At 38.3% G+C, this 12381-nt stretch overlaps 1 protein-coding gene across 1 annotated transcript in view; it reads right to left on the bottom strand.

Moving 5' to 3' along the window:
* ROS1 (ROS proto-oncogene 1, receptor tyrosine kinase) overlaps positions 1-12381 on the bottom strand; it is a 72733-nt gene that overhangs the window by 45717 nt on the left and 14635 nt on the right. Inside the window, exons 12-18 of the mRNA XM_032992873.2 lie at positions 11122-11219; positions 10072-10583; positions 9235-9447; positions 8266-8376; positions 7560-7741; positions 6408-6599; positions 1486-1586 (exon numbers count right to left, since the gene is read on the bottom strand). Of these exons, the coding sequence (XP_032848764.2) occupies positions 1486-1586; positions 6408-6599; positions 7560-7741; positions 8266-8376; positions 9235-9447; positions 10072-10583; positions 11122-11219 (1409 nt within the window). The remainder of the gene's footprint in view (positions 1-1485; positions 1587-6407; positions 6600-7559; positions 7742-8265; positions 8377-9234; positions 9448-10071; positions 10584-11121; positions 11220-12381) is intronic.

The raw sequence follows: 12381 nt of genomic DNA, 5'->3' as shown, positions 1-12381 counted from the left end.
TATACAATGTTTGACACATTGATAAGTTTCTCATCATTCAAATTCTTAATACTCATGTAGGAGGCAGGAGAATTATTCAAAAAGTTTTCTTTAAATTCTCTAAAACAGAACACTTTTAAGTGTTGCAAGAGCACCTGCAAAAAAAACAGCCTTCATTCCCTTGATTTCATTAGAAAACAATTATAAAATGTCTTAATATTCTGATGCATGAATGTAGAAAATTTAGAATTTTGAAAACTCAGCCAACTTTCAGCAGTTCCACCGAAAGAATGGAGTCTACTTCACAGCGTGAGATTCATTCTACTTCATTAGAGCAGGTCCCCAGATGAATTTGACCCCTCTAGTTTGCTCAATAACCTTCTATTATTTATTAAACTCTATTAACATTTTCCTCCACTGGGATCACTGGTGATTTAATCTGGCTTGTTACTTCTATGTCAAAATTTACAAGCTTTTTTTGGTCCCAATTTATCTTCCAGGTAAGATATCAAATATGTTGTAAGAGGCATCATTTTGCCATCTCAGAAATATCTTTCAGCTTAGAAACATGCTATCCAAAACAGATTTGGAAAAGCTTTGGCAGACCATCAGGTCCATTAGCATGGATTACTTCTAATATTCTAGCAGGCTGAGGACAATGATTTATGGCTGCCAATTGGTTCACAAAGGAGCTGCGTGTTCTGGTTAAAAGTAATCAACATATTTTGATTCTTTAATTGTTTATCATTAATCATAGCAAGTCTAAAATCAGTCGGAAAATTAAACTGATTCCACACAAAGCCAGCGTGCAACGTTATGAGTACATGTAAATACATGATTCAATTCAAGAAGTTTAATCTGATGCTTGAAAAAAAAATAAAAAGGCACTTTCCATATGAAAAGGAGCAAAAACATAGTTTCATGAGATACCACTCATCATGCACTTGGCACTTACAGAACAAATTACCATTTTTCTCAAGGTCTTAGTATATATTCAAGCTGTCCCATAAACGTGGTTTTGTTTTGTGGGGTTTTTTAACTTTGCTCTTCAGGAATAATGCAGACATTTCATGCTCAGGATGATGAAAAGGAAAGCCTGCTGAGTACTGATTGCTCAGGTGAGAAAGTGGTGTCAGTTCAAGTCCTAAGCTCCATGCAAGGTGAGCAAGTTACAGCTCTAGGCATTAGAAAATTGCCAGGTGGTGTACATGCCAAGATAAAATAGACAATAAATGGCGATTATTTCCCAAAGCTAAGTCTAAAAATTGATGACCATGACCTCAGTTCAGTTGAGCTTCCATACTGTGTTTCCCTCACTGCAAAACCATGTTAAAAACCATCTCAACATGTAGTTTGCCATCGGTTAGCTGTGATCATTTGCTCTTCTTTTTGTTTATTGTTAAGTTAGTAACTAGTGCGCTCAGCATTGGACAGAATTTGTTTTTAAAGAGTATCACAAAAACTAGAAAATATAGACTTTTTTACCTCTGTTATGCATTTACTTACCCTTCTTTGAAAAGAGAAACCCTGTATAGATTTAGGCATAGACTATCTTGTACAAGCCAGTAAAGAAAACCATAGGTGAGATCCAAAGTTAAGCCAACCACCTAAGAAAAAAAAAGTCCAAATGGCAATTTGAACACAACTTCACTTCTGCGGTAAAAGGCCTCAGACATAATTGTTGTCTAGACAGCATCGTGAGTAGTTCCTTATTGGTAAAAATAACATTACTACCATGAATGTTTACTCTAACACAAAAAGAGGTAGCACTAGAAAATAAACAGGTCTGTGGTGGACGTCTATTTAAAGCAGCTGACGACTTTCTAGATAGCATTTTATGAGCACCTGCCACAGTGTTCATCCCTGGAGTATCAGAATACTTCAGATATGATGGCAAGAGCGTATCAAGTGATTAGTGGAACTAATCAAAACTTCCAGAACTATCAAAATTTCCATAACACCTCTGCTATTTTAACATTTTTTGTCTGAAACAGGTGCTTGATATCCACTCTGAAAGTCAGAATCACCTTTGAAAGAATATTTCAGATCTTTTGTCTTTGTTTTTTAGCTTTGATTTTATGCATACAATATTTAATATGTTGAATTATTTATCGAAAATACATACACAATTTTTATTGATATATTTGGTTAAACAGGAAATTCAAATATTTATATTTTGGTAAATAATTTATTATTAAACAAAGATTTGGGGATGGAAATGAAATAATCATTACTTCAATACTTCTTCTTCCTTTAATCCAGGTGCAAGATTCTCTGTTTATTTTTAATAGAATCTAATATTCAAAATAGAACTTTCTTGGCTTTGCAGTAAACAACAGATTCAATGCCATATGCAACAATAATAGAAATCAGACATCTAATAATCTGTTCTGTGAATAACAAAGATTTTAGTTCCACAAATTAGTCTGCTAAATGTTATCAAGTTCAGTCTATGTCACATTATTAGCACAGCTTACAAGTTGTTAGGGGCCTCTCTGTACATGTTTTCCAGCAGCTCTCAAACTTCTCATCCAAACACTAGTTGTAGATACTCTTTTATAAGCTTAAATATCTGTTATGGATGTAAGTGGAGCAGCCTTTTTTTTTTTTTTTTTATCTCTTCATTAATAAACTGCAGAAGATGATGACAGGAAAGCAAATGCCATATCACTTAGTTGTCTGTTGGTCCTTATGTAATCACATTCTTGACATATTTCTGTTGACATTGTGTGTCAGAAAATCAAGGTTTGAATGATTGCTCCTGTAGGTTTTCCTGTTAAAAATATCTCACAGTATGTATGTGCTTGAGTGCATATTTAGTCAACTATGTTATATTTTATCCCATTTACCTATTCTCCCTCCCATGTTCAACACCAAATTACATCTTCCTAAATCTACCTTGCTTTTTTAAATGTTTGGGTATTCTTTCCTTGCCCCACTTTTTTTCTGCAACTACTACATTTTCCCATAGATGTGCCCACCTTATTTCTCCTGATCCCTGTATCCCCATTAATAAAAGGCAAATAAATATTTGTACTATTCATCTTCAGGAGTTAGGCAATAATTTAACACCTCCCTTATGCTTCAAAAATAGACAAACTTCTTCCATTTCCTGAGAGGTATTAGTCTCTAGATATGATACATCCTTGTGATCATTCAATATAACTCAACATGATAAGACACAACCTGAATTTATCTACTTGAAATACCCCTTGACTAGAAATATTAAGAGACTACACTTAGAGGGTCCTGGTCCCTCCTGCATATAATGAACTTCTCTGCTCCCCTACCAAATACTTCTGTCCCAGGCATATTGTGCAGTGTAAATGACTTACTAAGTGCTTTGGAAATTCTGTGCCAGATCCTAAACTGGAATAAGTTAGAACAGCTCTGCCAAAATCAGTTAAGCTATGCCAATATGCACCAGCTAAGCTAAACAACTGATTGGAAAATAAAATAATTGTCATAAAAGGATTTAGTTTCTGCCAAAGAAATTAGACTTTCAAAGCTCTGCCTTCATATTTGTTTAGGAAACCTGTTGTCTTCACAGTAGTCTCTTCTATTCCTATCACTCAGATTCCAAGCTAAAAGAAGATACAGCTATATACTGCTGAAGGTCCTATACTGACCAGCTGAACAGAAATTCTTTATTAGAAAAACAGCTAGTAAATACCAATAAGAACTAGTTATGTAGAGAACATGCTCTAACTGTTGGTTAACAGCAATTAACTATTACATCTGTGTTTTAATATCGAGGTGAAAGGTACCCTTTTCAGCATAAATTACTCCATTGTGTAAGGCAGATACATATTAGTAGTTGTACAAATGTATGTCTGCATCTTTATATTGGACAATAATGACCAGTTCAATAATGCCACCATTAAAAAATGTTGTACTGCCCTTTTTATTCTGATGGGTTTATTTTCGATTTTATTTTGATAAACAAACACCTGTCAGTTATAACAGGTCACTTCTCATTCTAGACATTTTTACTTGGCTTTTTTCCTGTATGCATCACGGCAGGAGGCTGCGTTCAGGAAGTCAGCGCATAGATTAGGGGCAGCAGAGAAGCAAGAGAGGAGATGTTTGTTTGTAGGAGGTGTGAAAAAGTGGATGGTTGAAGGCTGGTGTCACTGACATAGAGAAAGGTGCAGAAAAAAAATGACAGAAGCAGACAAGCAGTCTTATTGCTGCCAAGGTTCTTGAAAACAAGAGCAGGAAATTTGAGGTTAGCATGAGGCAATTCAGTGAAACAGGTAGTGAATCAAAAGAAGGGCAAAGAAGGTGCTGATCGTTGCTTAGAATAAACTGCAAATTGTCAGTCCTTCACAACAGATAACCCAGAAGATATGTGATGAGTGTAAGTCTGCTGTTGAGCTTGGACAGCATATATTTTCCCATGAGGACAGTCCACACCAGCTAGTTTCCACAGAGAGGTGTGAGGCTAGTACTGCAGGATACAGTGACCCTTTGTAGCACAGACATTTCTTTCTGCATGACAAAGGTTTTTCAGTTCTTCTGTATTTAGGTTCACTAGTGTAGCAGGTGCCACACCAGAACCAGCTTTTCCTCTCCTTCCCAAACCCTCATGAATGTAACAGATACCTCTAAGATCAGCTGGCCTTTCTGAATGTTAATTGCCTTTTAGAGACTAAACCAGGCTTGGCTTCTTTAATAATCCGAGAAACACCAGCCTCTTTTCCTTTGGGAAAGGAGATTGAAATGTTCTGAGAAATGATACAAAGCTAACCAAGAGACATGGATCTCTAAAGTTTTGGAAGGGTCTTTAATAGAGAGCCTGGCTTCAGGTAAAATGGGAGCACAAATTGTACAACAGATGGAATAAAAACGAAGGCTTCTTTAGCAAGAGCTGTGTTTTAAAGAAAACTGTTGCAGCAAATAATGTATCTCAGTTGACGTCTTCTGTGGCAGTCAACCTATGTATGCCTCACTCCGGTGCTTGGGACAGAGGGTGAAACCCCACACAGGCTGTGGGTTGAGCTGAACAGCATTCAGCTTTTATTTGAGAGAGACTCCATAGGGTAAAAGCAGCACAATAGGTGGGATGGTCCCTCACCCTGTCCTGCTCAGGACACAGCCTGGGAAAGGTTCAAAGGTTCACTGGGTCTGCAGTCCCAATCATGCTGAGTCCCAGAGTCCTCCAGTCCCTGGTATGGTACTAAGGGGTTCTCTTGACAGAGAATTGGGTAATCCATCACTTTTCTCCCAGCTACACAAGGAAGGGAGGGAGGAAAGGAAGGAAAGGGAGGACCTATATGCAGCTGCCAAGACCATGGCAAATCCTTTCACGAGGATTTCAATATTCAGTCTCAGAGTTCCTTCACTGCATAAGCAATGATGAATCCCACCTAGCAAGAATGAGGACAAGTCCCTGGCAAATCCCACATGGTGCCAGAGGCAGGATGGGTTTGGTGAAGGCAACAATGGTCTATGAGGAGCCAGCAGTGGACCAAGGCCTTACGAAACTTGATAGGATATCAGAAAGGGGTGAATGGAGAAGAAAGGCAGGGGAGAGGTCAGCAGAGACACAGAGGTTGTCTGTGAGGACCTCAGAGCACATCAAAATGTGTCCAAGTAAGGATGGGGAATTAGTGGGTTCCCACATACCACAGGGGCTTTGGTGAGCTATAGGTGGGAATAGCATCTCTATTTCCCCTCCACCAGCCTACTGCTGCATGGCACCCATTATCCATCTTAATACAGCTATAAAAACACCTCCCCATCCCCTTTTTTCCCCCTGTACTCTCCACTATCTTTACTCACTCTTGCAAGAAGCCCCCTTCCCTTCTGCCTGAGGAGCTGCTCAGCTCTGCAGCCACCTCTTCTCAGCTTTCTGGAGCTCCTCAGCAGTCTGGAGAAAAGAAAGAGGGGCCAAGCCAGGGCCAGGCCTGTGTCTGAATCAGGCAAGGGAGAAAAAGAAGATGGGCAAGAAAAGGGGGAAGTTGGGAATTAAGAGGCTCAAAGAGCCCAAAAGCACAGGACTTGCTGTTCCTGCCACCACACGGGGACAGGATCAGGCAGGATGGGGACAGTCAGTGGCAGATCTGTTGGGTAAGCCAGAACTGACCATTAGACTTAAGTCATTTGGGAAAAGCAAGTACCTTTCATATATGAGAAGGAGCAGCATTACAACCATAAGGACATCTTTAATGTCACAGTTTGTTGCAAGGGTCTGACCTTAGGATTATGGGCCAAAATTGTGGAACGGCTATTAAGTGATTTAATTCTTACCCTGTTCTTACAATGATAAAACAATATTGCAAGAAAGACATGTTGTTATTCTGGTCGCAACACGTCGATTTTGACAACCATTTACAATGACTATATTCAAAAGATCTAGAACACTAAAACACCCACATACCACACCAAAAAAAAAAAAAAAAAAAAAAAATTAAAAAATCATTCACCTGTTTACCAGAAAACTGTAGCTGCTCTTGTAACATAAGATACCCCTCTCCATTCAGTCTTGTGCTCTCCACTGAATACATTGTGGCCCAGTACAAATAGCCATTTACTGAATCCACTACTAGATCCTTCACTAGGAACACAACATGAACCACAACATCTACATGGCCTCCCAGCAGTGATTTTCTGTAGATCTAGGGACAAAAGAATTGATTTTAGCATCACACCTAAACCATCAGCCATGATCAATTGAGTACACATAAGTGACTTTTCCACAGCCGTTTACCAGAAGCTTATGCAAGTCTTAGGCTTTCAAAGCCTAAACCTTTTGCGTTCAAAGTATAAGGATGAAGAATAAGGCAAAATTATTAGTTAATGTTTGCCAGAAAGTAACAAAAGAAAAAGCTGAAATATCTCTTCCCCGTGACTTTCCTAGTTTTGGCAGCCTTCTGTCTGACAGAGTTTCTCACCCACTTCATATTCACTATTCACAAGTGTAAATGAGGGTGCAAGGCAGTGTGAAATCTGGCCTCCTAGCTCCAGTTTTTAAAACAGCTTCTGACTTTGCACTTACAAGAAATGAAAGGCATAATTTGACAGCACTGCATAAATTAGCACTGCAATTTTGAAGTCAGATACCTTTTAAATAATTCACATGTCAATGTTCCTGATATGAGAGTGTACAAAGTGCAATTGTAATTATTTTTTTATCTGCAGTGATCTGCAAAATATCACAGTACAGAGGCCAATTTTGAAAATCTCTGTGTAAACAAATTGTGTCAAATTTTATTAAAATAAAGTCCATCTACTTCTTAGCTGAGATCAACTTGGCAGCCTCCATTTTCACTATCTTCACTTATTTTTACAATGTTGAATCCAACAAAACTGTTGATAGCATGTTTGATCTGCCTGTTTGCACCTGGAATTCAGCATCCTGCACTAGTGAATATTAGTGAACATTTTACCCCAAACTGCTGTATAACTGGAAAATAACAAAAAGGGAAGAAAAGCCTCCTTGTTCTACACTAAAATAACAAAGGTCCAAATACATCTCAAGTTGCAGGAAGCAAGAATTATATTCCCCAAAACTGGTCTACGGTCTTTCTTGCTGATTTTAGGGTTTTTTTCCTTTTAAGAAGTGCAACTATACCTACCATATTTGCTTTGCCAGCCCAATACAAGCATTGACCCAACCAATCAAAGGCCAAGATCCTTGCATTTCTGACGTCAGACACATAAGTATTTTCAGTGGTACCTTCTCTTTTGTTCAATGACCAGGTCTGAATTTCCCCCATGGAATTAATCCAATAAAGAGTGTCATTATACCAATCAAGATCTTAGAAGAAAAAAAGGAAGATGTTAAGCATTTCACAAAGATGTAAATAGCATTTTTTTTGAAGAATAAAAAGTAGCCAGACATTTCAGGGTTTTTTTTAAAAAAAAAAAAAAGCAATATAAATGTACAGTTAGGCTCAGTTTTCATGAAGATAGATACTTCCTTAGAGGAATACAATGTACATATATAGTAGACATATATAGCCCTGATGATTATAAATGGATGACATATATTGGGATGCTGGAGGCGGAACTATTTAGTTCAAAGAGTTGATATTAGCTCTGCTGTAACTGTGGTGATGTCAGTGGGGTTTCATTAAGGATTAATTTGATCCATAAAGTAGAAGAAAGAGGATGGACACAAAGGCTTGGCTCAGTGAAGCTGCTTCACTGTACTGCATTGCATTCAAGTCTAGACTGTTGCAATTAAATCTCTTGTCGTTCAGTTCTGATGATGAAATTTATGGAGAGTTAATAAATGCCAACAAGTCTGTAGCAGCAGCATGTAGTTTGTTTAGTATTTACCTGAAATATTTCTTATATCAGGATAAAGGAGTTCTCCTGGCCCGTAGCTATCCAACGGCTGCTTCCAGAGTCCTTCAGCCCCCACTGCCAACATATATGGTTCTTCTTCAGCTGATAAAGAAAAAAAACTGCAGTTGTGCACACCAACAAGCAATTGATGTATAATATTTGTATTTCAATAGCAGAGGTTCCTGTTTCTAGAAAGTTACAGAAGTACAGATAAAACTGCCCCTACCCTAAGGAATAATGGACAAAGCAGAAAGGCATGAAAATACCATAATTTTGAGAAACTCAGAGATCTGGGGCAGATTTAGATCCAAAATAAGGCAATTTGGAACCTTATTAAAACACTGTGGGTTTGGACTTGGCCTTACCAAAGTCAGGCAAAAGTCTCCCCTGATCTCAAGTGCTAGTTCAGTGCCTTACACTGAATGCTATTTTCCCCTCAGATAGATTATTTTGGATGAACTCAGTTTCAAAAAACATTCCAAAGATCAACAAATCTCAGACATTTTGCAAACATCCATTTCCCCCATTATCTATGCTCAAGCCAAGGATTTTCAGCTTTTAGTTACTTGCACCCATAAACTGTCATTAACCACAAAGGCACTGCTCAGATCATTTAATCATAAAAAGTGCTTTACAGAGCACAGGAAAGGAAAAACACCTCTCATACCTCTTCGTTTGATAATGTATCAAATAATGTGGTTGATAGTGTATTTGCATTAGAAAAATATATATAAGTAGTAATAATAAAGACATAATATATAATACTATTATTGTAGTTTGAGAATCTTACTACTTGAACTAAAAGCAAATTTACTTATCCTATACTCTTTAAAGTTTCCAAGACAATCTTTTTTGCGCCCCTCATTTCAGAGTCTTTGCCCAAAGCCTGGGCCTCAGCAGGTAGAAAGCTGTTTGCCTAACTCCTTCTTCGTTTCTCCTGGGTGACAAAGGAATTCTCACCTTCTTCTAAAGTTGTGCCTCTAGTTGACTCTGACCATGGTCCTTCACCAGCAGGAGACACAGCTCTGACTGACACTTCATATTCTGTCGAGCTGGCCAGTTCCTTCACTGTAAACCTAGTGTCACTAATGTTTGAGACAACCCATTCCTCCTCAGATGGGTGCTGAGATGACACTTTCACATCATAAGTCCAGTTCTGCCAAGCAGATAGACCTGTGAGATGCAAACCATCGTATTATTACAGAGTAGATGGCTGTAACAGATGATACACATCTACACATGATATGCATTTGAGAATCATTTCAAAAATGCCAATATCAGGAGAATTAGGAAAGGGATAAATTAAAAATTTATACTCTCCAGTTCTGGGATCAACCAAGAGTAGTAGTTCAATCCCCCAAGGAGAATTAAGTTGGAAGAACCAAAATTTTCCCCAAGCAAGTAATCTTCTGCTGTTCAAAAATACATGCGCAGAGGATAGAGGCCATAGCACAGTCACTGATCAAAAGTCATTATATCTCTGGCATGTATTTTCTGTCTGATATCAGCAACCAACATTACTGCCACTCCATACCACACTTCAGATGTAGCCTTGCTTAAAATCCCTTGCAGATGACAAATAAGTTACCAAGGTAACTTGTATTAATTTAGCCGGACACTTTAGCTATTTTACTGGCAGATCGTGAGTTAAATTTTTCAAACTCAGGTAATTTCACATCTTCCAGCAGAATTGGCTATTGAAGTTACCGAAGCCCAACGTCAGGAAAAAGAAACCAGGAAGTTATTCCTCTAGAAAAAAAAAGAAGTGGATTTTCAGGAAGAAACAACTGAACTTACTGGTTCCAATAGTGTGTTCAGGTGGTCTCCAGCTGATCACAGCTTGGTCTGATCCAAATAGTGCCGTGACAAGATGAGGAGAAGTTGGTAAAGGAAAAGGCTGAGTTGATGCCCCATAGAAAATCAAGTTGCCAAAGCCAAAATACTCTGGATACTCCAAATTACAATCCACAACATACTCATTGAAGCTAGAACTCCCCACTGGAGAGACTTCCTCATGGAAAACTGCCCAGCCATCTGTGACAGTAAACGTGTTATCCTCATAAACAAAGCTCTCCATGTCATTAAGCGGCACGTGTGATCGCAGCGTGTGAAATTCTGAACCATCAAGAAAACCTGACACAAAGGCCTGTTCTGTTTTGTTGAAGAAAATAAGTCTCTTAGATTGGAAGTTGATCATGAAGTCTCTCAGAGCACTTGATTGCACTACTGGTGAAGCTGTGGAGGCAGTGCCAGGAAAGAGTGGAAGGTTTGCTCTGTATATGCCATCCTCCAGGAGGCAGAAAATATAGCTGGCCATGGAGAAAAATAGACTCAAATAACTACAGTGCAAGAACTCTGTAGACAAGTCACAAATACTTTCACATCTCAGGGATGTGCCTGTCTTTATACAGACAATAGAAAAATGCTTTTGGCACTATTAATATACGTCCTGTGAGAATTAAGCACATCACTTTTTACCTTCTGGGGATTTGGCTGGCAGATTATTGGAGAATATTCTTCCATAATACCTCAAGTGTCAAGCATGGACATTTAAAATGCATAGAACTTCATATTCATAAAAACACTGAATGTCTGAAAAACAAATTTCTGCATTGGAAATACTTCATCTCCTCTGTTAACACCTTAGGGAAGAAAATGCAGAAAACAACACTGCATGGTGTCACTCTTGTTCCAATTGTTTTGTAGTTTGTTATTTGTTGCCAATTGCACTTTTGTTTTGGTAAGGCAAGAGTTTGAAACAGGAGCCTAGATGACTAATGAAGTGAAGAAATTAGAGAGAAGCTTTATAGCACCTTTGACACCAAGCACACAAAGGAGTGCACTTACCCGTTATAGGGATCAGCTATAACCTTCCGAGGGGATGTCACATAAAGAGGAGTGATGTCTTCAGCTGCTGTGCAGTTCTCTAAATGGCAGACATGTATCTGGGGAATGAGAAGAAAAACTGGTGATGCATTCATAGGGTGTTTGCTAATGAGCAAACAAGCTGACTCAAGGTTCCTTCAGGGGAACCAGACAATGAAACACCTCTCTCACAATCCCAGGTCCTCCTGGGCTCCTGAGTTGTCAGTGAAACACCTGTACACACGTCCAAATGCATCCATGACAGTTTACCCTGAAAAAGCTGTCTGTCAGCCACCCTCCTCTTAACTTCCTACCTCTAAAACGGAGGGAAAAGCCCAGTTTGGGCGGTATAGGCAAACTGTACTTTGAAAATGATCTGGCAGGGAAGGAAAAAGAGGGAAGAAAGTGTTTTTCTGGTCCTTGGAGCAATACCTTGGGACTTCTCTAACCTGCAATGGATTCAGAAATCCCTGCCATCAGCCTGTTGTCTACAGCTCATTTGTGTCTTTTTATCACTACTGCTTTTTCTGCTCCCTGTTCCCTGAGCAGTAAGCAAAAAAAACAGACATGGCAAGAGGATTGCACACAAAAAAAAAAAAAAAAAAACAAAAAAAAAACCAAACAACCCACTAACCATTTAGGGCAATTTTCTACTCCAATGTGCATTAGAATACTACAAAAATACATGCAAAGTCTGACCATCAATGTAATTGATGTTTTATGAGTAGGGAATCAATTTCAGGGTTGCCATCTACATATTTACTTCTAGTAGAAACAATTGTAATCTGAGCTGTCATCACTGGTATGAAACACTTTCCCTCTTGAACATCTTATTCCAATTATGAAGGGCATTATAATCAGTAACTTGTTATCTGACCACCTTCCTGAGGAAGAATAGGAACTGAACAGGCTAGATGGAGAACCAAGTAACTGGAACAAAGTTGCTTATATTGGGTATAAGGTGGGTATGAAGTCAGTCTGAAAAACAAGGCAGTTGAAACCAAAGCTTTTTATGTCCTAAGGAGAAAAATAAGACAAGGAGTCAGAGTTCCACATAGCCTGCTTGCTTTAGATATGACCTCATATTCAAGCCTTTATTCTTTTTTAAAGCTCTGAAATACATGAATATTATTAAAGTTAAAAATCTACCTCTATAATTATATTTTATACATACATATCTATATATAAATCAGATTTTTTCATGCAAAATAAATCACAGTAATGGTTCAAATGAAATAAAAA

Source organism: Tyto alba, unplaced genomic scaffold, assembly GCF_018691265.1.
Source record: "Tyto alba isolate M040663 unplaced genomic scaffold, T.alba_DEE_v4.0 Super-Scaffold_22, whole genome shotgun sequence".
Taxonomy (NCBI): domain Eukaryota; kingdom Metazoa; phylum Chordata; class Aves; order Strigiformes; family Tytonidae; genus Tyto; species Tyto alba.
Note: the sequence above shows the minus strand (reverse complement) of the source record. Positions and strands in the feature narration are given on the sequence as shown.